The 25,758-nt window shown below is 45.0% G+C and overlaps 1 protein-coding gene across 1 annotated transcript in view; it reads left to right on the top strand.

Annotated features, from left to right (window-relative positions):
• The window catches only part of SYN3 (synapsin III), a 222,306-nt gene that overhangs the window by 179,025 nt on the left and 17,523 nt on the right, over positions 1-25,758 (top strand). The window contains exon 7 of the mRNA XM_069763145.1: positions 17,565-17,627. Coding sequence (XP_069619246.1) covers positions 17,565-17,627 — 63 coding nt within the window. The remainder of the gene's footprint in view (positions 1-17,564; positions 17,628-25,758) is intronic.

Here is a 25,758-nt window from a genome sequence, read left to right as displayed (position 1 = left end):
CAGTTTCTTCCTATGCAGAGCGCAGCAGCTGATGACAACCACATCTCAACTGTTGTGCTCTGTATAGGCAGATGCTGAGCAAGACAATATTGAATCATGTGCACTGCACCCTGCTCTTCTCCTGCTCCCGACCTCTCCTTACACTTGTAACTTCATGAAAGGAGAGACCGGGTCTCGCTGGGAGTGTTCCCTGTTAAACAAATACAAATAAATAAATAAGTTTTTACACACTTTTTCTAAACCCCTACTAGGGTTACATCTATAGTTATGGTTATTGCTAAGGTTGGAGCTATAGTTGGGTTTAGAGCCAGGATTAGAGCTATGGCTAGGGTAAGTGCTAGGGTTAAAGGTATGGTTAGGGTTAGTGTCAGGGTTAGAGCCATGGTTAGGGTTATTGCTAGGTTTAGAGCTATGGATGGAGTTAGAATTAGGGTTAGAGCTATGATTAGGGTTAGGGTTAATGCTAGGGTTAGTGATAGGGTTAGAGCTATGATTAGGGTTAGGGTTAATGCTAGGGTTAGTGATAGGGTTAGAGCTATGATTAGGGTTAGGGTTAATGCTAGGGTTAGTGATAGGGTTAGAGCTATGATTAGGGTTAGGGTTAATGCTAGGGTTAGAGCTATGATTATGGTTAGGGTTAATGCTAGGGATAGTGCTAGGGTTAGAACTATGATTAGGGTTAAGGTTAGTGCTAGGGATAGAGTTATGGTTGGGGTTAGTGTAAGTCCTAGGGTTAGAGCTATGATTAGGGTTAGAGTTAGTGCTAGGGTTAGTGCCATGGTTAGAGCTATGATTAGGGTTAGTGTTAGGGTTAGTGCTAGGGTTAGAGCTATGGTTGGAGTTAGAGTTAGGGTTAGATCTATGATTAGGGTTAAGGTTAGTGCTAGGGATAGAGCTATGGTTGGGGTTAGTGTTAGTGCTAGGGTTTAGAGATATGATTAGGGTTAGTTCTAGGGTTAGAACTATGATTAGGGTTAGAGGTAGTGCTAGGGTTAGTGCTATGGTTAGAGCTATGATTAGGGTTAGTGCCAGGGTTAGAGCTATGGTTAGGGTTAGAGCTATGCTTAGGGTTAGTGCAAGGGTTAGAGCTATGGTTAGGGTTAGTGCAAGGGTTAGAGCTATGGTTAGGGTTAGTGCTATCATTAGGGTTAGTGCTATGCTTAGGGTTAGTGCTAGGGTTAAAGCTATGGTTAGAGTTAGTGCTATGGTTAGTGCTAGGGTTACAGCTATGGTTAGGGTTAGTGCTATGATTAGGGTTAGAGCTATGGTTGGGGTTAGTGCTAGGGTTACAGCTATGGTTAGGGTTAGGGCTATGATTAGGGTTAGAGCTATGGTTGGGGTTAGTGCTAGGGTTACAGCTATGGTTAGGGTTAGGGCTATGATTAGGGTTAGAGCTATGGTTAGGGTTAGTGCTAGGCTTACAGCTATGGTTAGGGTTAGTGCTATGATTAGGGTTAGAGCTATGTTTAGGGTTAGTGCTAGGGTTAGAGCTATGGTTAGGGTTAGGGTTAGTGCTATGATTAGGGTTAGTGCTATGATTAGGGTTAGTGCTAGGGTTAGAGCTATGGTTAGGGTTAGGGTTAGTGCTATGATTAGGGTTAGTGCTATGATTAGGGTTAGTGCTAGGGTTAGAGTTAGTGCTAGGGTTAGAGCTATGGTTAGGGTTAGGGTTAGTGCTATGATTAGGGTTAGTGCTCGGGTTAGTTCTATGATTAGGGTTAGTGCTGATTAGGGTTAGTGCTATGATTAGGGTTAGACCTGGGTTATGGTTAAGGTAATAAAATAGTTACATTGAAAAGTGAAAACACTTGTCAGCTTTCCCTCCCCATCTGTGAGTACATGATCTATACTTGTATGAGACCTATACGTACACATTGGAGGTGACGCAGTGGAGTAATTATATATATATCCTCATCTCAGGAGTCCAAACACGTAATGTTTCTGCCGTTTACATTTTGGGATTTGCATGAAATGTAAAAATGTTTCCTACATGGGATGCAAATTGATGCCTATTGATCCAGGATGGAGAGCGCAGGGTTGGCGGACCTCGCTGGTCATTACCTCTCACATATTAATGCTCTGCTCCTCGTCTCGGTGCCCGAGGAGGATGGGAAACGTCCCGACTGTAGGGAAAAATGTTAACAGGATTCTGGAACTGATTGTAGGGCGACTGTACGGAGAATTCTCAAGATGTCAGCAGCGCTAACTTTGTATCCCAGCTGAGCTATGCGGTGCAAGTGTGGCCGTTTAGTGCTACTAAAAGACGCATTAGGCCTAGGACTCAGAGGTCTCTTTTGGCCGTACTGAGTGTCTGAACCTACTGGCCCTAACTAAAAGGCCTTGTAAAAGGTCTCGTCAGGGTTGGAAAGTGCTACCAAGTAATGTTCGAGTCTGCTTACATTAGACCTATAAAGGGATGACAATGAAAGGTAACACTGAAACGCAGGATCCTTCATAATACAAGGTTGGGACAGTGCAGCTCCATCTCCCTCCTCCCTCTCCCTGCACAGTGACCTCTGCATATGGCGCAGAGCATGCTCTTCACACTCTCCCATTGAAGTCAGAAGCCGATTTTCAGATGTCATGTGATTGGAATTGCCCAAACCTAGACCCAGGGTCCATACACCGGGGGCTCCCACTGTATCTTTTTGCCCAGAACATGTGCTTTCAAAAACATTATGGCCACGCTGATGATTACGTATCCATATCTACCCATTATCAGCAATCTTAACTTGATTTTACGGGGGGTGTTGATAAATCAAATTATCAACCATTGCCTCAAACAACAATAAATGGGGGAATTCAGATTATAGATATATTTTACAGTAGCACCTAGACTCTTATTTACCTCCTTATTGAGGCCAGGTAGTGGCACCATTATTATAAGGTATGGGTTCTCACTTAGTCACAAGGTGATCCAGGCTTCATAGAAATGCATAGTCCCTGTTGTCTCCGCCCCCGCTTATGTCTCTATGGCTCCTCCTCCGAGGGGTACAGTGAATGTAAAAACAGGACCTGAGAGAGAAAAGCTAGAGTAATCAGACAATCTGGTTCCTCCATTAGGCGCTATAAAATGACAAAGATTGAAAGGCCTTACGTCACATCCGCAGTAGATATGGAGCCGTCCAGAACCGGTGTATGAACGGACCTTTACAGGACATATATAAAGGGCACATAGGAAATCCATGGAAGGACATGTTCACGTAGAAGGAGAAACCTTGAGTCATCCCCATGGCTCCACATCAACAACAGCAATACGTGTCGTAGGGTCGCCCAGGCTTCATAAACTCAAAGACCCTGCTGTCTCCGCCCCCGCTTATCTCTCATTGTCTCCTCCTCCTGAGTTACACTGAATTTACACTGGGATCTGACAGAGAAATGCTACAGAAATATCACCCAATGGATCTTCCTAGCATGCAGGGAAAGCAATAAGTGTCGTAGGGTCACTCAGGCTTGACAAAAATGCAAAGTTCCTACTGTCTCCGCCCCCGCTTATCTCACTATGGCTCCTCCTCCTTATTACTCTGAATTTAAAGTGGATTTGACAGAGAAACGCTAGAGAAATCCCACCCAATGGATCCTCTTAGCAGGCAGCGACAGCAGTATAAGACAGTGTCAGTGAGGCTTCATAAAAATACAAAGCCCCTGCTGTCTCCACCCCCGCTTATCTCTCTATGGCTCCTCCTCCTTAGTTACACTGAATTTAAAGTGGGATTTTACAGAAACTCTAGAGAAATCCCACCCAATGCACTCTTAGCAGGCAGCAACAGCAGTATATGACGTAGTGTCACCCAGGCTTCATAAAAATACAAAGTTCCTGCTGTCTCCACCCCCGCTTATCTCTCTATGGCTCCTCCTCCTTAGTTACACTGAATTAAAAGTGGGATTTGACAGAAACTCTAGAGAAATCCCACCCAATGCACTCTTAGCAGGCAGCGACAGCAGTATATGACGTAGTGTCACCCAGGCTTCATAAAAATATAAAGTCCCTGCTGTCTCCGCCCCCGCTTATCTCTCTATGGCTCCTCATCCTTAATTACACTGAATTTAAAGTTGGATTTGACAGAGAAACGCTAGAGAAATCCCACCCTATGGATCCTCCTGGCATGCAGCAAAAGTAATAAATGTCATAGGGTCACCCAGGCTTGACAAAAATGCAAAGTAGCTGCTGTCTCCACCCCCGCTTATCTCTCTATATCTCATTCTCCTGAGTTACATTGAATTTAAACTGGGATTTGAGAGAGAAACGCTAGAGAAATCCCAAAGTATGGATCCACCTAGCAAACAACAGCAGCAATACATGTCGTAGGGTCACCCAGACTTCATAAAAATGCGAGGTCCCTGGTGTCTCCGCCCCCGCTTATCTCTCTGTCTCCTCCTCCTGAGTTACACTGATTTTAAATCGGTATTTGAGAGAGAAACATTAGAGAAATCCCACCTTATGGATCCTCCTAGCAGGCAGTGAGCGCAATATGTGTTGTAAAGTCGCCAAGGCTTCATAAAAAGTCAACGTCGCCGCTGTCTCCACCCCCGCTTATCTCTCAATGGTTCCTTCTGCTAAATTAGACTGAATTTAAACTGATATTTTAGAGAAACAAGCTAGAGAAATCCCTCCCTATGGATGTATAATTCTACATTCACATAGAAGGAGAAACCTCGAGTGACCCCGGTGGCCCCGCGAATACGGCGGCGACACGTGAAGGTGTTGACACTTATTGTATACATTTTCTGATCATTTACCTTGAGAAAGTCCTGAACTAAGTGTCTCCCGTGTGGACATTTCATCATCCCGGGAGACGTCTTAATCAGCGGCGGTCTCGTTTCTCTCACGTTATATAAATAGAACGTCTTCGTGAGATACTTCAGCCGCCAGTGACGGCCCCTGATGGATAAACTCTATAGAATTACACAGGGAGCGTCGTCGGACCACGTTCTCGGGACGAGGAGACCGAGATCAGCTGAGATGATGGGGAAAGGTGTCAGAAATCGAGATCAAAATTACACAAAATAAAAGCCCCATCCCCAAAAAAAATTTTTAAAAAATTCATCTATTTTCGGAAAACCCCGGTGACAACCAATAGGATTTTCCCAGCTCTTTTGAAATCCTAATGGGAAACTGTGGCAAAATATGCAAAAGTTTAATTTTTGGTGTATTTTCCCCTGGTTTGTAAATTGCAGTCGTCACGTCTCGGCCCGCGACAAAGCAGAAGTTGTTCGCGCTCCTGGTAGAAAGTTCCTACGAGCCGACACATACAAGTTCACCTTTCTCTGAAATGTTGCAACGCGTACATTTTTCACTTACGTTTGTTTTTCTAGTTCTGATGACGAGGTTTTGAACTCTTCTGGTTTTCGCCCTTTTTTTTCCGATTTCTTAAAGTTTCCTTTATGATTCAAATATTGATAGTTCCTTGACATTGCGGAAACATGATGCAATTTCTCAAGCTGATCTCTTCATGTGACCAATGCCCCAATTAGTTCATGATTTTTAGAATTGATGCATGTTATAATTCTGGAGGTTGTTAGCCACCACTAGGGGGAGCTCAAGGCATGTCATGTATCTGTATACAGGGAGCTCCCCCTAGTGGTGGCTGCAGACAGGATCTTATCATGTATCTCTGTATACAGGGAGCTCCCCCTAGTGGTGACTGCAGACAGGATCTTATCATGTATCTCAGTATACAGGGAGCTCCCCCTAGTGGTGACTGCAGACAGGATCTTATCATGTATCTCTGTATACAAGGAGCTCCCCCTAGTGGTGACTGCAGACAGGATCTTATCATGTATCTCTGTATACAGGGAGCTCCCCCTAGTGGTGGCTGCAGACAGGATCTTATCATGTATCTCTGTATACAGGGAGCTCCCCCTAGTGGTGGCTGCAGACAGGATCTTATCATGTATCTCTGTATACAGGGAACTCCCCCTAGTGGTGACTGCAGACAGGATCTTATCATGTATCTCTGTGTACAGGGAGCTCCCCCTAGTGGTGGCTGCAGACAGGATCTTATCATGTATCTCTGTATACAGGGATCTCCCCCTAGTGGTGACTGCAGACAGGATCTTATCATGTATCTCTGTATACAGGGAGCTCCCCCTAGTGGTGACTGCAGACAGGATCTTATCATGTATCTCTGTATACAGGGAGCTCCCCCTAGTGGTGACTGCAGACAGGATCTTATCATGTATCTCTGTATACAGGGAGCTCCCCCTAGTGGAGGCTGCAGACAGGATCTTATCATGTATCTCTGTATACAGGGAGCTCCCCCTAGTGGAGACTGCAGACAGGATCTTATCATGTATCTCTGTATACAGGGAGCTCCCTCTAGTGGTGGCTGCAGACAGGATCTTATGTATCTCTGTATACAGGGAGCTCCCCCTAGTGGTGACTGCAGACAGGATCTTATCATGTATCTCTGTATACAGGGAGCTCCCTCTAGTGGTGGCTGCAGACAGGATCTTATGTATCTCTGTATTCAGGGAGCTCCCCCTAGTGGTGGCTGCAGACAGAATCTTATCATGTATCTCTGTATACAGGGAGCTCCCCCTAGTGGTGGCTGCAGACAGGATCTTATCATGTATCTCTGTATACAGGGAGCTCCCCCTAGTGGTGGCTGCAGACAGGATCTTATCGTATCTCTGTATACAGGGAGCTCCCCCTAGTGGTGGCTGCAGACAGGATCTTATCATGTATCTCTGTATACAGGGAGCTCCCCCTAGTGGTGGCTGCAGACAGGATCTTATCATGTATCTCTGTATACAGGGAGCTCCCCCTAGTGGTGGCTGCAGACAGGATCTTATCATGTATCTCTGTATTCAGGGAGCTCCCCCTAGTGGTGGCTGCAGACAGGATCTTATCATGTATCTCTGTATACAGGGAGCTCCCCCTAGTGGTGACTGCAGACAGGATCTTATCATGTATCTCTGTATACAGGGAGCTCCCCCTAGTGGTGGCTGCAGAGAGGATCTTATCATGTATCTCTGTATACAGGGAGCTCCCCCTAGTGGTGGCTGCAGACAGGATCTTATCATGTATCTCTGTATACAGGGAGCTCCCCCTAGTGGTGGCTGCAGACAGGATCTTATCATGTATCTCTGTATACAGGGAGCTCCCCCTAGTGGTGGCTGCAGACAGGATCTTATCATGTATCTCTGTATACAGGGAGCTCCCCCTAGTGGTGGCTGCAGACAGGATCTTATCATGTATCTCTGTATACAGGGAGCTCCCCCTAGTGGTGGCTGCAGACAGGATCTTATCATGTATCTCTGTATACAGGGAGCTCCCCCTAGTGGTGACTGCAGACAGGATCTTATGTATCTCTGTATACAGGGAGCTCCCCCTAGTGGTGGCTGCAGACAGAATCTTATCATGTATCTCTGTATACAGGGAGATCCCCCTAATGGTGACTGCAGACAGGATCTTATCATGTATCTCTGTATACAGGGAGCTCCCCGTAGTGGTGGCTGCAGACAGGATCTTATCATGTATCTCTGTATATAGAGAGCTCCCCCTAGTGGTGGCTGCAGACAGAATCTTATCATGTATCTCTGTATACAGGGAGCTCCCCCTAGTGGTGACTGCAGACAGGATCTTATGTATCTCTGTATACAGGGAGCTCCCCCTAGTGGTGACTGCAGACAGGATCTTATGTATCTCTGTATACAGGGAGCTCCCTCTAGTGGTGGCTGCAGACAGAATCTTATCATGTATCTCTGTATACAGGGAGCTCCCCCTAGTGGTGGCTGCAGACAGGATGTTATCATGTATCTCTGTATACAGGGAGCTCCCCCTAGTGGTGGCTGCAGACAGAATCTTATCATGTATCTCTGTATACAGGGAGCTCCCCCTAGTGGTGGCTGCAGACAGGATGTTATCATGTATCTCTGTATACAGGGAGCTCCCCCTAGTGGAGGCTGCAGACAGGATCTTATCATGTATCTCTGTATACAGGGAGCTCCCCCTAGTGGTGACTGCAGACAGGATCTTATCATGTATCTCTGTATACAGGGAGCTCCCCCTAGTGGTGGCTGCAGACAGGATCTTATCATGTATCTCTGTATACAGGGAGCTCCCCCTAGTGGTGACTGCAGACAGGATCTTATGTATCTCTGTATACAGGGAGCTCCCCCTAGTGGTGGCTGCAGACAGAATCTTATCATGTATCTCTGTATACAGGGAGCTCCCCCTAGTGGTGGCTGCAGACAGGATGTTATCATGTATCTCTGTATACAGGGAGCTCCCCCTAGTGGTGGCTGCAGACAGAATCTTATCATGTATCTCTGTATACAGGGAGCTCCCCCTAGTGGTGGCTGCAGACAGGATGTTATCATGTATCTCTGTATACAGGGAGCTCCCCCTAGTGGTGACTGCAGACAGGATCTTATCATGTATCTCTGTATACGGGGAGCTCCCCCTAGTGGTGGCTGCAGACAGGATCTTATCATGTATCTCTGTATACAGGGAGCTCCCCCTAGCGGTGCCTGCAGACAGGATCTTATCATGTATCTCTGTATACAGGGAGCTCCCCCTAGCGGTGACTGCAGACAGGATCTTATCATGTATCTCTGTATACAGGGAGCTCCCCCTAGCGGTGACTGCAGGCAGGATCTTATCATGTATCTCTGTATACAGGGAGCTCCCCCTAGTGGTGACTGCAGACAGGATCTTATCATGTATCTCTGTATACAGGGAGCTCCCCCTAGTGGTGGCTGCAGACAGGATCTTATCATGTATCTCTGTATACAGGGAGCTCCCCCTAGTGGTGACTGCAGACAGGATCTTATCATGTATCTCTGTATACAGGGAGCTCCCCCTAGTGGTGGCTGCAGACAGGATCTTATCATGTATCTCTGTATACAGGGAGCTCCCCCTAGTGGTGGCTGCAGACAGGATCTTATCATGTATCTCTGTATACAGGGAGCTCCCCCTAGTGGTGGCTGCAGACAGGATCTTATCATGTATCTCTGTATACAGGGAGCTCCCCCTAGTGGTGGCTGTAGACAGGATCTTATCATGTATCTCTGTATACAGGGAGCTCCCCCTAGTGGTGACTGCAGACAGGATCTTATCATGTATCTCTGTATACAGGGAGCTCCCCCTAGTGGTGGCTGCAGACAGGATCTTATCATGTATCTATGTATACAGGGAGCTCCCCCTAGTGGTGGCTGCAGGCAGGATCTTATCATGTATCTCTGTATACAGGGAGCTCCCCCTAGTGGTGGCTACAGGCAGGATCTTATCATGTATCTCTGTATACAGGGAGCTCCCCCTAGTGGAGGCTGCAGACAGGATCTTATCATGTATCTCTGTATACAGGGAGCTCCCCCTAGTGGTGACTGCAGACAGGATCTTATCATGTATCTCTGTATACAGGGAGCTCCCCCTAGTGGTGGCTGCAGACAGGATCTTATCATGTATCTCTGTATACAGGGAGCTCCCCCTAGTGGTGGCTGCAGACAGGATCTTATCATGTATCTCTGTATACAGGGAGCTCCCCCTAGTGGTGACTGCAGACAGGATCTTATCATGTATCTCTGTATACAGGGAGCTCCCCCTAGTGGTGGCTGCAGACAGGATCTTATCATGTATCTCTGTATACAGGGAGCTCCCCCTAGTGGTGGCTGCAGACAGGATCTTATCATGTATCTCTGTATACAGGGAGCTCCCCCTAGTGGTGGCTGCAGACAGGATCTTATCATGTATCTCTGTATACAGGGAGCTCCCCCTAGTGGTGGCTGCAGACAGAATCTTATCCTGTATCTTTGGATACAGTGAGCTCCCCCTAGTGGTGGCTTCTTGTTACAGTCTGACAGTTCAGCCTTAGTTCTTCTATGGAAGGAAACACACTGTATCACCTCCCTCCCCACTGGATGAAACCTTTCCTACTACATCACTGTTGTTTAGGAGGTACTTCAGAATTTCCCAAATTGTGACCAAGGGAAGATGCCAGAGGAGAGAAATAAACACCAATGGAATATATTAATTTCCTTAGGTCTATACTTATTTAATTAGGCATCTATTGGGTGTTATTGGATGTTGAGCAAATTTTGTTGGGTACCCAGCTGCGACACATGTGCCCCTCTTCATTCCCCATTTAATTCCTTGTTTTCAAACTAACTAGATAACTGAAATAATTCTGGCTGCTTGTAGTCACCACTAGGGGGAGCTCACTGCGCATACTTGGATACAGTTGTATACAGTGAGCTCCCTCTAGTGGTGACTTTAGATAACACAGCTGACTTTTAGGTCTATAGTAGTAAACACGATCATCTTTACTACTACCAGACGGCTGTTATAGGAATAAAACATATTTTTTAAGAATATCGTGGCCAGAAGAAGTATGAAATATTCACCAAATCCCACAAACTCTTGTTACTTATAATTTCAATTATAATAAGAAAAAGATGAAACAATGTCAATCAACCCAAAACAGCTTCAGGGTGACTGCGACAAATTTATTAATGATTATGGGGGGTCACCCAAATGAAGATAACGGGGTGAGCAGGTCGCGTAGCCGCAGGGTTCCCAGGTCGGTCATATGACGGCACAACCTCTACTTTCTCACGAATTCGCTGCCACCTCCGAGATGATGGATGTGAGGTCCTGTCCCTGTAGATTATAAAACACTAAGTGCGTTTTTTCCTGCAGTTATTTATAAATGACCTTTAGCTCACGTAATAGGATGATGAGGATGATGATGAATTATGTAAGATGTTCCCCACTGGAGGATCCAGCCAGGGCGAGCATTACATCATTGATCTCAGTGTGAGGGTGTAATACCTCCTCTCCCCTGGTGGTGGCACTGCAGGGAAACTGAACACTTTTTAGCAGGTTCCTTCACTGATCGCAGCTGAGCACCAGATTTATTTTTTTATTGCTGAGTCTCCTATGGGAGAACCAGAACCCCCAGAATCTGCAGATAGATGAAATAGGAGGATATTCTGCCCCCTGCCTGTACCTGACAAGGCCTTGGAAACCCCCTTTAATTCAGGCAGTGAAGTCACCGGACTGTCCGAGATTCGCTTTCTTTTCTGGAGACTTTTTCCTTCTATCACACTGGACAGACGGCGTCGCCCGTTGTTGGCATTTCCGTTACTTCTGATAACGGATCCCATGTGAGGCCGCGGGACAGACAATTCATAGGAACGTGTGGGCGACGCGGGAAATTACAAACAGGAGATGAATCCGATCCCAGGAATGTTATTACTTGTAATGTAATGTATGTACACAGTGACTGCACCAGCAGAATAGTGAGTGCAGCTCTGGAGTATAATACAGGATCAGTAATGTAATGTATGTACACAGTGACTGCACCAGCAGAATAGTGAGTGCAGCTCTGGGGTATAATACAGGATGTAACTCAGGATCAGTAATGTAATGTATGTACACAGTGACGGCACCAGCAGAATAGTGAGTGCAGCTCTGGGGTATAATACAGGATGTAACTCAGGATCAGTAATGTAATGTATGTACACAGTGACTGCACCAGCAGAATAGAGAGTGCAGCTCTGGGGTATAATACAGGATCAGTAATGTAATGTATGTACTCAGTGACTGCACCAGCAGAATAGTGAGTGCAGCTCTGGAGTATAATACAGGATATAACTCAGGATCAGTAATGTAATGTATGTACACAGTGACTGCACCAGCAGAATAGTGAGTGCAGCTCTGGAGTATAATACAGGATCAGTAATGTAATGTACGTACACAGTGACTGCACCAGCAGAATAGTGAGTGCAGCACTGGAGTATAATACAGGATGTAACTCAGGATCAGTAATGTAATGTATGTACTCAGTGACTGCACCAGCAGAATAGTGAGTGCAGCTCTGGAGTATAATACAGGATGTAACTCAGGATCAGTAATGTAATGTATGTACACAGTGACTGCACCAGCAGAATAGTGAGTGCAGCTCTGGGGTATAATATAGGATATAACTCAGGATCAGTAATGTAATGTATGTACACAGTGACTGCACCAGCAGAATAGTGAGTGCAGCTCTGGGGTATAACACAGGAGGTAACTCAGGATCAGTAATGTAATGTATGTACACAGTGACTGCACCAGCAGAATAGTGAGTGCAGCTCTGGGGTATAATACAGGATGTAACTCAGGATCAGTAATGTAATGTATGTACACAGTGACTGCACCAGCAGAATAGTGAGTGCAGCTCTGGAGTATAATACAGGATGTAACTCAGGATCAGTAATGTAATGTATGTACACAGTGACTGCACCAGCAGAATAGTGAGTGCAGCTCTGGGGTATAACACAGGAGGTAACTCAGGATCAGTAATGTAATGTATGTACACAGTGACTGCACCAGCAGAATAGTGAGTGCAGCTCTGGAGTATAATACAGGATGTAACTCAGGATCAGTAATGTAATGTATGTACACAGTGACTGCACCAGCAGAATAGTGAGTGCAGCTCTGGGGTATAACACAGGAGGTAACTCAGGATCAGTAATGTAATGTATGTACACAGTGACTGCACCAGCAGAATAGTGAGTGCAGCTCTGCGGTATAATACAGGATGTAACTCAGGATCAGTAATGTAATGTATGTACACAGTGACTGCACCGGCAGAATAGTGAGTGCAGCTCTGGGGTATAATACAGGATGTAACTCAGGATCAGTAATGTAATGTATGTACACAGTGACTGCACCAGCAGAATAGTGAGTGCAGCTCTGGAGTATAATACAGGATATAACTCAGGATCAGTAATGTAATGTATGTACACAGTGACTGCACCAGCAGAATAGTGAGTGCAGCTCTGGAGTATAATACAGGATATAACTCAGGATCAGTAATGTAATGTATGTACTCAGTGACTGCACCAGCAGAATAGTGAGTGCAGCTCTGGAGTATAATACAGGATATAACTCAGGATCAGTAATGTAATGTATGTACACAGTGACTGCACCAGCAGAATAGTGAGTGCAGCTCTGGAGTATAATACAGGATATAACTCAGGATCAGTAATGTAATGTATGTACACAGAGACTGCACCAGCAGAATAGTGAGTGCAGCTCTGGAGTTTAATACAGGAGGTAACTCAGGATCAGTAATGTAATGTATGTACACAGTGACTGCACCAGCAGAATAGTGAGTGCAGCTCTGGAGTATAATACAGGATGTAACTCAGGATCAGTAATGTAATGTATGTACACAGTGACTGCACCAGCAGAATAGTGAGTGCAGCTCTGGAGTATAATACAGGATGTAACTCAGGATCAGTAATGTAATGTATGTACTCAGTGACTGCACCAGCAGAATAGTGAGTGCAGCTCTGGAGTATAATACAGGATATAACTCAGGATCAGTAATGTAATGTATGTACACAGTGACTCCACCAGCAGAATAGTGAGTGCAGCTCTGGAGTATAATACAGGATCAGTAATGTAATGTACGTACACAGTGACTGCACTAGCAGAATAGTGAGTGCAGCTCTGGAGTATAATACAGGATGTAACTCAGGATCAGTAATGTAATGTATGTACTCAGTGACTGCACCAGCAGAATAGTGAGTGCAGCTCTGGGGTATAATACAGGATGTAACTCAGGATCAGTAATGTAATGTATGTACACAGTGACTGCACCAGCAGAATAGTGAGTGCAGCTCTGGGGTATAATACAGGATGTAACTCAGGATCAGTAATGTAATGTATGTACACAGTGACTGCACCAGCAGAATAGTGAGTGCAGCTCTGGGGTATAACACAGGAGGTAACTCAGGATCAGTAATGTAATGTATGTACACAGTGACTGCACCAGCAGAATAGTGAGTGCAGCTCTGGAGTATAATACAGGATGTAACTCAGGATCAGTAATGTAATGTATGTACACAGTGACTGCACCAGCAGAATAGTGAGTGCAGCTCTGGGGTATAACACAGGAGGTAACTCAGGATCAGTAATGTAATGTATGTACACAGTGACTGCACCAGCAGAATAGTGAGTGCAGCTCTGGAGTATAATACAGGATGTAACTCAGGATCAGTAATGTAATGTATGTACACAGTGACTGCACCAGCAGAATAGTGAGTGCAGCTCTGGAGTATAATACAGGATGTAACTCAGGATCAGTAATGTAATGTATGTACACAGTGACTGCACCAGCAGAATAGTGAGTGCAGCTCTGGAGTATAATACAGGAGGTAACTCAGGATCAGTAATGTAATGTATGTACACAGTGACTGCACCAGCAGAATAGTGAGTGCAGCTCTGGAGTATAATACAGGAGGTAACTCAGGATCAGTAATGTAATGTATGTACACAGTGACTGCACCAGCAGAATAGTGAGTGCAGCTCTGGAGTATAATACAGGATATAACTCAGGATCAGTAATGTAATGTATGTACACAGTGACTGCACCGGCAGAATAGTGAGTGCAGCTCTGGGGTATAATACAGGATCAGTAATGTAATGTATGTACTCAGTGACTGCAGCAGCTCTTAGTCCCATAGTACGTTGTTGCATTTTTCTACAGATGAGATAATCAGTTGCTACTTTTAGTAAGATGGGTGCTGTGTGTTCTGGTCATACATCGCCCGTTCCACCCTGTATCAGTTCCTCACTAGTTTATCGACGAGGTCGAAGGGTGAATCTGCAAATATAAAAGCAGCGTTTTCTCCTAGTGGAAGAGATGGGAGTGGAGATGTCTCTTCGTGTTCAGAACATAAATCTTTACAGAGAAATAAGAATTTCAAAATATCAAACAACAAACAAGTGACGTAAATAATGTGATGTAAAGAGTGAACTGTACGACGAGGCGACAACACAGAGCTACAGTGCAAGGATCCACTTAACAGCAGACGCCTTTATAGACATCTGGTGTCTATACGTTATATGTTACCTGGTAGATATGACTCAACACTAATGATCCGCTGCGGTCCTGTCCTGTGCAGTCACTGTGTACATACATTACATTACTGATCCTGAGTTACATCCTGTATTATACCCCAGAGCTGCACTCACTATTCTGCTGGTGCAGTTACTGTGTACATACATTACATTACTGATCCTGAGTTACATCCTGTATTATACTCAGAGCTGCACTCACTATTCCGCTGGTGCAGTCACTGTGTACATACATTACATTACTGATCCTGAGTTATATCCTGTATTATACCCCAGAGCTGCACTCACTATTCTGCTGGTGCAGTCACTGTGTACATACATTACATTACTGATCCTGAGTTATATCCTGTATTATACTCCAGAGCTGCACTCACTATTCTGCTGGTGCAGTCACTGTGTACATACATTACATTACTGATCCTGAGTTACATCCTGTATTATACCCCAGAGCTGCACTCACTATTCTGCTGGTGCAGTCACTGTGTACATACATTACATTACTGATCCTGAGTTATATCCTGTATTATACCCCAGAGCTGCACTCACTACTCTGCTGGTGCAGTCACTGTGTACACACATTACATTACTGATCCTGAGCTACACCCTGTATTATACTCCAGAGCTGCACTCACTATTCTGCTGGTGCAGTCACTGTGTACATACATTACATTACTGATCCTGAGTTACATCCTGTATTATACTCCAGAGCTGCACTCACTATTCTGCTGGTGCAGTCACTGTGTACATACATTACATTACTGATCCTGAGTTACATCCTGTATTATACCCCAGAGCTGCACTCACTATTCTGCTGGTGCAGTCACTGTGTACACACATTACATTACTGATCCTGAGCTACATCCTGTATTATACTCCAGAGCTGCACTCACTATTCTGCTGGTGCAGTCACTGTGTACATACATTACATTACTGATCCTGAGTTACATCCTGTATTATACTCCAGAGCTGCACTCACTATTCTGCTGGTGCAGTCACTGTGTACACACATTACATTACTGATCCTGAGCTACATCCTGTATTATACTCCAGAGCTGCACTCACTATTCTGCTGGTGCAGTCACTGTGTACATACAATACATTACTGATCCCGAGTTACATCCTGTATTATACTCCAGAGCTGCACTCACTATTCTGCTGGTGCAGTCACTGTGCACATACATTACATTACTGATCCTGAGTTACACCCTCTATTATACCCCAGAGCTGCACTCACTATTCTGCTGGTGCAGTCACTGTGTACATACACATTACATTACTGATCATGAGTTACATCCTGTATTATACCCCCAGAGCTGCACTCACTATTCTGCTGGTGCAGTCACTGTGTACATACATTACATTACTGATCCTGAGTTATATCCTGTATTATACTCCAGAGCTGCACTCACTATACTGCTGGTGCAGTCACTGTGTACATACATTACATTACTGATCCTGAGTTACATCCTGTATTATACCCCAGAGCTGCACTCACTATTCTGCTGGTGCAGTCACTGTGTACATACATTACATTACTGATCCTGAGTTATATCCTGTATTATACTCCAGAGCTGCACTCACTATTCTGCTGGTGCAGTCACTGTGTACATACATTACATTACTGATCCTGAGTTACATCCTATATTATACCCCAGAGCTGCACTCACTATTCTGCTGGTGCAGTCACTGTGTACATACATTACATTACTGATCCTGAGTTATATCCTGTATTATACCCCAGAGCTGCACTCACTATTCTGCTGGTGCAGTCACTGTGTACATACATTACATTACTGATCCTGAGTTACCTCCTGTATTATACTCCAGAGCTGCACTCACTATTCTGCTGGTGCAGTCACTGTGTACATATATTACATTACTGATCCTGTATTGATCCTGTATTATACCCCAGAGCTGCACTCACTATTCTGCTGGTGCAGTCACTGTGTACATACATTACATTACTGATCCTGAGTTACCTCCTGTATTATACTCCAGAGCTGCACTCACTATTCTGCTGGTGCAGTCACTGTGTACATACATTACATTACTGATCCTGAGTTACATCCTGTATTATACCCCCAGAGCTGCACTCACTATTCTGCTGGTGCAGTCACTGTGTACATACATTACATTACTGATCCTGAGTTATATCCTGTATTATACTCCAGAGCTGCACTCACTATACTGCTGGTGCAGTCACTGTGTACATACATTACATTACTGATCCTGAGTTACATCCTGTATTATACCCCAGAGCTGCACTCACTATTCTGCTGGTGCAGTCACTGTGTACATACATTACATTACTGATCCTGAGTTACATCCTGTATTACACCCCAGAGCTGCACTCACTATTCTGCTGGTGCAGTCACTGTGTACATACATTACATTACTGATCCTGAGCTACATCCTGTGTTATCCTCCAGAGCTGCACTCACTATTCTGCTGGTGCAGTCACTTGTACATACATTACATTTCTGATCCTGAGTTACATCCTGTGTTATCCTCCAGAGCTGCACTCACTATTCTGCTGGTGCAGTCACTGTGTACATACATTACATTACTGATCCTGAGTTACATCCTGTATTATACCCCAGAGCTGCACTCACTATTCTGCTGGTGCAGTCACTGCTTTACTTCTCTGAGTAGGACACACCGTTCGGACGTCACACGTCTATGATCTGACATTGTGTTTCTCTCTCCTCAGCTGACGACACCCAGCTTTCCGGTGGTGGTGAAGATGGGCCACGCTCACGCAGGAATGGGGAAGGTGAGTGTCGGTGCCGTTCACGTACGGAGAGATGAGATTTTGCAGAATCCCTTCCGTCTCCCTCCTGTGCCCTCGGCTCCATTACACATGAAATCTCACACAAATGAACCATGAGTTTGTCTTACACATGTCTGTGCCCAGATGGATCGGTCTGTGCGTTTTTCAGGAGCTGCGCGCAATATTCCCAGCGGAGGTAGAATGCGATTACTTGCATGGCAAAGACGAGGCGTATTGTGTCCTACAGGCACAGGATGAATCTGGCCTAAATACCGGCCAGTGGTAGACACAAGACCAGGACTAGGGGAGCAACCACAAACATCTCAGGAACCTCTGACCCTAATCACACGGTGGCTTCTAGGGAAGTTCCATCTCTGTGGCTCCTGTAATCTGACCAAGTTCTCAGGCCCCAGCTGGGAATGGCCTCTTTACCATGTGAAAGGCATCTAGGTCGGGGCCTCAAAATGCGTTAGGGCACTGCTTTATCAGCACTTGCTCAATGTAATGTTTTGTAATCGCATCCTATAGTTACAGGATTAATCAAGTTTTAAGAGAGCAACAGTGGAGATACAATGATTGGGTCTGTAGGCTGGGGTCCATGAAGTCCTACACGCGTTTCAGGCTCTGAGAAAGTCTATATCTTGGGGGGTTACAAGAACGGTTCAAAGCCCCTTTCCTGTGAGGTCCTTACGTTCTTCTCAATTAATCGATCCTTTCCTATAATTATTAAATATCTTTAGAAGGCATCTAGGTTGGAACAGGTGAAGCCACCACACATGTTTCATGACTGCATCACTCCAAAATCTGAGGGGGTCCCTAAAGTGGAACTTTATGTCCAATCACTCAACCTCTCAGGCCACCATAACTTTGCATGAGGCTTTTTAATTCGAGTCGTTGCTCACAATTTTGTCAAAAGTTGTCACCTTTCTTAGTCCTGAGATTGAATTTTTGACATGGAGGCTACAGACTACTGGTGCCACCTTGAATCCCAGCATTACATTCTAGAGAATTCTTGTTGGTGGCCATTGTAGTGACCTATAAAGATGTCTAACAAACAGTAAAGGTGACTGATGGACAGACCCTGTGGTAGAACCAAGAATGGGAATTATGTCTGCTCCACAAGTTCTAACCCTCATGGCTTCAGATGAGCAACCAAAATCTGGTACATGCTGTGTGTCTATTACTGAGTCAAGCCGTCCAGCTTGAAAGCCCATGACCATAGTTTCCAACGTGTGGCTCTCAGACAGCGAAAAACGCAACTTCACCCTGCCTTGACTGGGAGCAATAGCTAAAATGAATCTCTAACGCTACAGGTTGAAGACCACTACTCCATAGTCTGAGCTTTAGTGGCTTGAGGATAGTCTTTTGGGCAGAGAGGCCCCTGCATGAGTGGCTCTCGTTGCCCTAGTTGGCCAGTATGGTCTAGTGACAGACAGGGAAGGTGATTTCGAGGCATATATCAAGGGCTCCTCAATGGGTCCACCAAAATAGTAGAACATCTTGAAGACACCCTCATGTAGAAGACCACTATCCCAAAGACTTCTGATACACACTGCCTGCCTCAAAATCGTCTTTTGTGGCAAGAACGCGAGTCTATGGTTGCCTTCTCAATTCCAAAATTGGCTAAGATGGCTCAGTGACAGATGGGGTGGGGCACTATCGTTATAGAGTGTGATTTGACTCCTCAAATGAGGGGCTCCTTAGTGGGTCCATATGCTACTGTTGTCTAGTAGAATGTCTCAAGATGCTCTCAAGTAGAAGATCACTAGTCCAAAGCCTTCTATAGAGCTTTTTCTGCTTTCTTTTTTTTTTGCGAGATGAACCTCCCAGCCCCAAAGATTAATATGGGTGCCATCTAGGTACCCTGAATGGTCAGGATGGTCCAATGACAGACAGGTGGTGCGATTTTGAGGCTTATATCTAGGGCTGTTTAATAGTAAAACATCTTGAAGACAGTCATGAACAAGACCACTATCTCAAAGCTATATTTTAGATTCTTCCTGTCTGAAAAAAGTTTTTAGGGCAAGAAAGCAACTCTTTGGGTGCCCTCTCGGAGCCTTAATTTGCCAGGGTAGCCCAATGACAGATCAGGTGGAGTACTATATCTATGGAGTTTGATTTCGATCCTGACATCAGGGGCTACTCAGTGGGTTCATACTAGCTCCCCTTTAGTAGGCCATCTTGAAGACACTCTCGTGTAGAAGACCATTAGCCCATGACTTTCTTCTAGACCGCGTGAGTTCTCAGGGCCCCCAACACTTCATGCTTTCAGGATTTCCTTAGTATTGTACAGGTGATTGGATTTTGAAGGCATCAGAATCAGAAATGGCCACATATTCTCACACCTGTGCAATACTAAGGAAATCTTAAAAACATGATCTGTTGGGTCCCTAAGGATTGGAGTTTGGGAAACACTATGCTAGACAATTCCTTCTTCAAATTAATCCGAGAAAGAGAGGGCATATTGGCTCTTTTGGTGCCTTGACTGACCAAAATGGCCCCGCAACAGATCAATGGGGGACTATTTCCATAGAGTGTCACTTTTATTTTCATATCAGAGTCTTTTTAGTGGATCCATATGCTACCACTAACCTTTCTCTACTAGAATGTCTTCAAGATATTCCTTAGTCCTTAGCCTTCTCAGACTTTTTTCTGTGTTTTTTTCCTGCAAGATAATCTGGCAGGGAGGTCCAACATGGGTGCCCTCTCATTGCCCTGATTTGCCAGGATGGTCCAATGACATATAGGTGGTGTGATGTCAGGGCAGTGTAATGGTAGAACATGTTGAAGACACGATCATGTTGAAGACCACTATCCCATAACATTCTTCTAGACAATTCCTGCTTCTGGTGCCTTGACTGGCCAAGATGGCGCAGCGACAGATTGGTTGATTTGCTATTTTCGTAGAGTGTAACTTTGATCCTCATACCAGAGGCTTTTTAGTGGGTCCTTATGCTACCACTAGCTTTCCTCTAGCAAAAAGTCTTGAAGATACCTTCAAGTAAATTACTAGCACAAAGTCTTGTTCTAAAAAGTTTCAGCATAGTATTTTGGGGCAGGGTGGTACCTCTATGGGTGCACTCTTTGTGCCTTCATTGAGCAATAGGTCCGGTAACAGATTTAGAGGTTAGCTATTTCCACAGGGTGTGATTCTAATCCTCATTAGGGGCTGTTTAGTGGGTCCATTCCATTAGAACATCTCGAATATGCCCTCCAAACCTTCCCTCTGAGCACATGCTTATTCAAGATAGTCTTTTAGGCGAATACAGGTACCTCTATGGGTGTCCTCTTGGTGCGTCACTTGCCCAACATGACTCAGTGACAGATGGGTGCCACCTACATCGTGTGTCCTCTCTATCCTTGGATCAGGAGCTTCTTAGTGGGTCCACATGCCACCAACTAAAGATGCCCTCATACAAGGAGTCCTGGAGACTTTAGGCTGAATACAGTACGTTTCTTGAATACCAAGAATACAGTACGTTTCTTGAATACAAGAATACGTTTCTTGAATACCAAGCATTTATGACAAGTATAAATGCTTGCAGGACAGATTCGGTAATACCGATGGTCCCATTGGGATGGTCGCCACTGCTCTATGGAAAACATTTCTTCTACAACTGAGGGAACATTGTGTCTCCATCCACTCAAGCTGCGGATTACATTATCCTGGCTGGGAGAACAAGAGAACATTTCTGGTTGGGGATTAGTACATTTTGCCCCTGTGAAATGATTATTAGTGACGTATCGCCTTAATTCAAGCGTTCCTCTAACACCTTCACCCAAGGTATCTCGAATTACCCAACCTGAGACTTGATATAATCACCAGTGACTATGGCGCCAACGCTTCTAGACTTTCCGTTCTACGGTTCATCCAGAGAGTCAAACACCCAAGAAATGTTGTGATGTGGCTCAGTACAGGACGGATCATTCCAAAATGTCTCTGCCTGGACGTGGGAATTGTTCTTCTCACTCTGAAAATCATAGGAAGGATTGAAACCACAGGACCGGAAAGTGAGGATATAGGAGGGTCTGCTATGTGGGAATGTAAATCACTGCCGTTAATACAATCCTGACCGGCTAAGGGTGTTCTAGATAATCAAGTGGAAAACATACAGTCTACATGTAAAGGAGGTAGATAGTTTATTCACTGAATCATAGGTCATAGTGAGCATTACGGACTGAAGGTGATGACACAGCAGAGTTGGACTTTTAAGTGGAATGGTGAGGGCCATGACAGTAGGGTGTGCAGAGCAACAGATATGCAAACAAGGATAATAGGAAAAGATGCTGCTGGAGAGCAGATAAATACAGAAACATCAGGGTTCTATATGCAATCTGGTATCTTGCAGCAGGAATAGGGTTAACCACAGGAATAGCAGAGACATACATGAAATCACGTACTTTGCAGCAAGGATGCGGTTAACCACAAGAATAGCAGAGACATACATGAAATCAGGTATCTTGCAGCAGTGATGCGGTTAATCACAGGAATAGCAGAGACATACATAAAATAGTGTATCTTGCAGCAAGGATGCGGTTAACCACAGGAATAGCAGACACATACATGAAATCAGGTACCTTGCAGCAGGGATGCAATTAATCACAGGAATAGCAGATGCAAATTGCCTCTTCTGAGAAAAAGAGGACTTAAACTCTATAGCGCCACCTGTTGGAAGTAGCGATCCTACAAGTCACAATCAACCCTTTAACGAGTCGTGCAATATGACTTAGGATAAAAGCCAAATCAGTATCTCAATTCGCAGACACGGTGTTTCGGGCTGTTGGCCCTCGTCAGTGCGAAGCATGAGAACTAATTTGGCTAGGTGAGAGGCTCTGGACTGGGGTCTAAGGAGTATCGTTTCTCCTTATGGAGAATGGAGGAATAGCAGAGACATACATAACATTGGGTATCTTGCCGCAGGGATGTGGTTAATCACAGGAATAGCAGAGACATACATAACATTGGGTATCTTGCCGCAGGGATGTGGTTAATCACAGGAATAGCAGAGACATACAGTACAGACCAAAAGTTTGGACACACCTTCTCATTTAAAGATTTTTCTGTATTTTCATGACTATGAAAATTGTACATTCACACTGAAGGCATCAAAACTATGAATTAAAGGGAACCTGTCACCCCGTTTTTTCAGATTGAGATAAAAATACTGTTAAATAGGGCCTGCGCTGTGCGTTACTATAGTGTATGTAGTGTACCCTGATTCCCCACCTATGCTGCGAAATACATTACCAAAGTCGCCGTTTTCGCCTGTCAATCAGGCTGGTCAGGTCAGGTGGGCGTGGTGACATCGCTCTTTTCTTCCCCAGCTTTCCGTTGGTGGCGTAGTGGTGTGCGCATGTCCAAGTGCCGAATCCACTGCGCGCACGTGAAGAAACAGCGCGCGATCTGCGCTATTACCCCTGTCATCGGTGGGGGCGGCCATCTTCCTGGGGCCGCGCGTGCGCAGATGGAGTGCTCTGCTGCACGGGGCTTCAGGAAAATGGCCGCGGGATGCCGCGCGTGCGCAGATGGAGATCGCGGTGGCCATTTTCCTGAAGCCCCGTGCAGCAGAGCACTCCATCTGCGTACGCGCGGCCCCAGGAAGATGGCTGCCCCCACCGATGACAGGGGTAATAGCGCAGATCGCGCGCTGTTTCTTCACGTGCGCGCAGTGGATTCGGCACTTGGACATGCGCACACCACTACGCCACCAACGGAAAGCTGGGGAAGAAAAGAGCGATGTCACCACGCCCACCTGACCTGACCAGCCTGATTGACAGGCGAAAACGGCGACTTTGGTAATGTATTTCGCAGTATAGGTGGGGAATCAGGGTACACTACATACACTATTGTAACGCACAGCGCAGGCCCTATTTAACAGTATTTATATCTCAATCTGAAAAAACGGGGTGACAGGTTCCCTTTAACACATGTGGAATTATATACTTAGCAAAAAAGTGTGAAACAACTGAAATTATGTCTTATATTCTAGGTTCTTCAAAGTAGCCACCTTTTGCCTTTATGACTGCTTTGCACACTCTTGGCATTCTCTTGAATGAATCTATAATTCCACATGTGTTAATTCATGGTTTTGATGCCTTCAGTGTAAATGTACAATTTTCATAGTCATGAAAATACAGAAAAATGTTTATATGAGAAGGTGTGTCCAATTTTCGGTCTGTACTGTACATGAAATCATGTATCTTACAGCAAGGATGCGGTTGACCACATGAATAGCAGAGACATACATGAAATTGGGTATCTTGCAGCAGGGATGCAGTTAATCACAGGAATAGCAGAGACATACATGAAATTGGGTATCTTGCAGCAGGGATGCGGTTGACCACATGAATAGCAGAGACATACATGAAATTGGGTATCTTGCAGCAAGGATGCGGTTGACCACATGAATAGCAGAGACATACATGAAATTGGGTATCTTGCAGCAGGTATACAGTTAATCACAGGAATAGCAGAGACATACATGAAATTGGGTATCTTGCAGCAGGTATGCAGTTAATCACAGGAATAGCAGAGACATACAAGAAACCAGGTATCTTGCAGCAAGGACACAGTTAACCACAGGAACAGCAAAGTAGTAGTGTGTGTATTAGTGCTAATAAAGCAGTAATGGATAATAAAGCAGGTACCTTAATAGCAGAGATATGTTTTTAGCTTGACTTAGCAGACTGTAGAGCAAAAACAGCCGACTGAGCTAGGAAGTAGTAGATGGATGCTGGAAATCAGACAGGAGTTGCTGGGAGGATAATTGAGAATAGGATGAAGTGAGCCCCACTCTATTGACCCAGACCTCAGACAGGATATCATCGTGATCAGTAGAAGCAATACCCAGCACTCACGCTCACATATTGATGCTTTACCACATCCTCTAATACAGTATTTTCAGCCATTCAAATATACAGGGTCATCATGGCAATGTGAATCGATAGCCATAACAATAGCAGGACATGTTTTTTATATTAGTCAGCAGGGGAACCAGAATTATCCATGTGCACCACCCCAAGCAGAGTGCTAAACGTGGTTGCTCAGTAGGTGAGGCCCACCAGGTGGTTCACCGGATTCCCGTGGGCCAGTCAGAGCCTAGATAGGCGATAGGTAAGATCGAATGATAGATATAAGAGAGTGATAGATGTATAGGTAAGAAATAAGAATATATAAAATAAAGATTATAGAAGGGAAGATAAATTTAAGCTGGATCTAGTAAACCATAGAGGATGTGATCTGGCAGAAGTGCGGCCCAACAGTGACGCACCGGCCGTTATCTGCGCCCATCTTTCTATCTTCGTGTCCTTCTGACTCATCAGCATCTTGATAAACATTTCCCTAACGAGAACAGGAGCTGGATAATGGCTTTACTGTCCTCACCCCACTTCCCTTGTCGGCCCCCAATTTCTATCTGGCCAAGTGATGTCATCGGCCTCCACTCCCACATGTAAGACAACAGTCCCTGTTTTCCCAGCTGGACGGCGGCTTTGATTGTGAATCTCCCATAAAATCCTCAAGCACCTCCAGAGCAGATCTTGATGAGAAGTGGCGGCGTGTGGCTGTACAGCACCCGTCGTCTATGTACCTGCTGCTAAAATATCCCGTGACTGCTATGTACATATAATATAGAGTTCATTATTTTGTGTAGATTTAGAGTTACACCTTGTCTTACTCCAATCACATCCAGAGCTGCCTTCAAAACTTTGCTGATTGCCATTTGACAAAGACAGAGCAGGGAATGCTACAAAAGATTGTCTCTCCGGAGAACTCACCAGTTCATTGATTTCTGCAGGGTGATGATGAAATACTCCATTTCTCCTGTGGAGGCGCTGCAGGGAGATGGAACTCTCCCTTTTCCTTCACCGATCACAGCTGATCTGCGCTACGGCACTGATAGTACTGGAGGATGATACCCACAGCAGCAAGGATATGAAAGACCATTATAATCCCTCATAATTACCAATGGAGCAAGCACCATGAATATCAGGCAGCTACATGGTGCAATCTCGTTCTTATGGTGTGTATCTCTCTGGCAACAGGAAAGCAGCAGCATTTTGAATGCAGCTCTGGATGTGATAAGAGCTTTATGTAGATTATTATAGATTATTGTATTAGTACAGTGTCCTAGCT

Source organism: Ranitomeya imitator, chromosome 4 (assembly GCF_032444005.1).
Source record: "Ranitomeya imitator isolate aRanImi1 chromosome 4, aRanImi1.pri, whole genome shotgun sequence".
Taxonomy (NCBI): domain Eukaryota; kingdom Metazoa; phylum Chordata; class Amphibia; order Anura; family Dendrobatidae; genus Ranitomeya; species Ranitomeya imitator.
The sequence above is the reverse complement of the archived record's forward strand: the minus strand, read 5'-3'. Positions and strand labels throughout refer to the sequence as shown.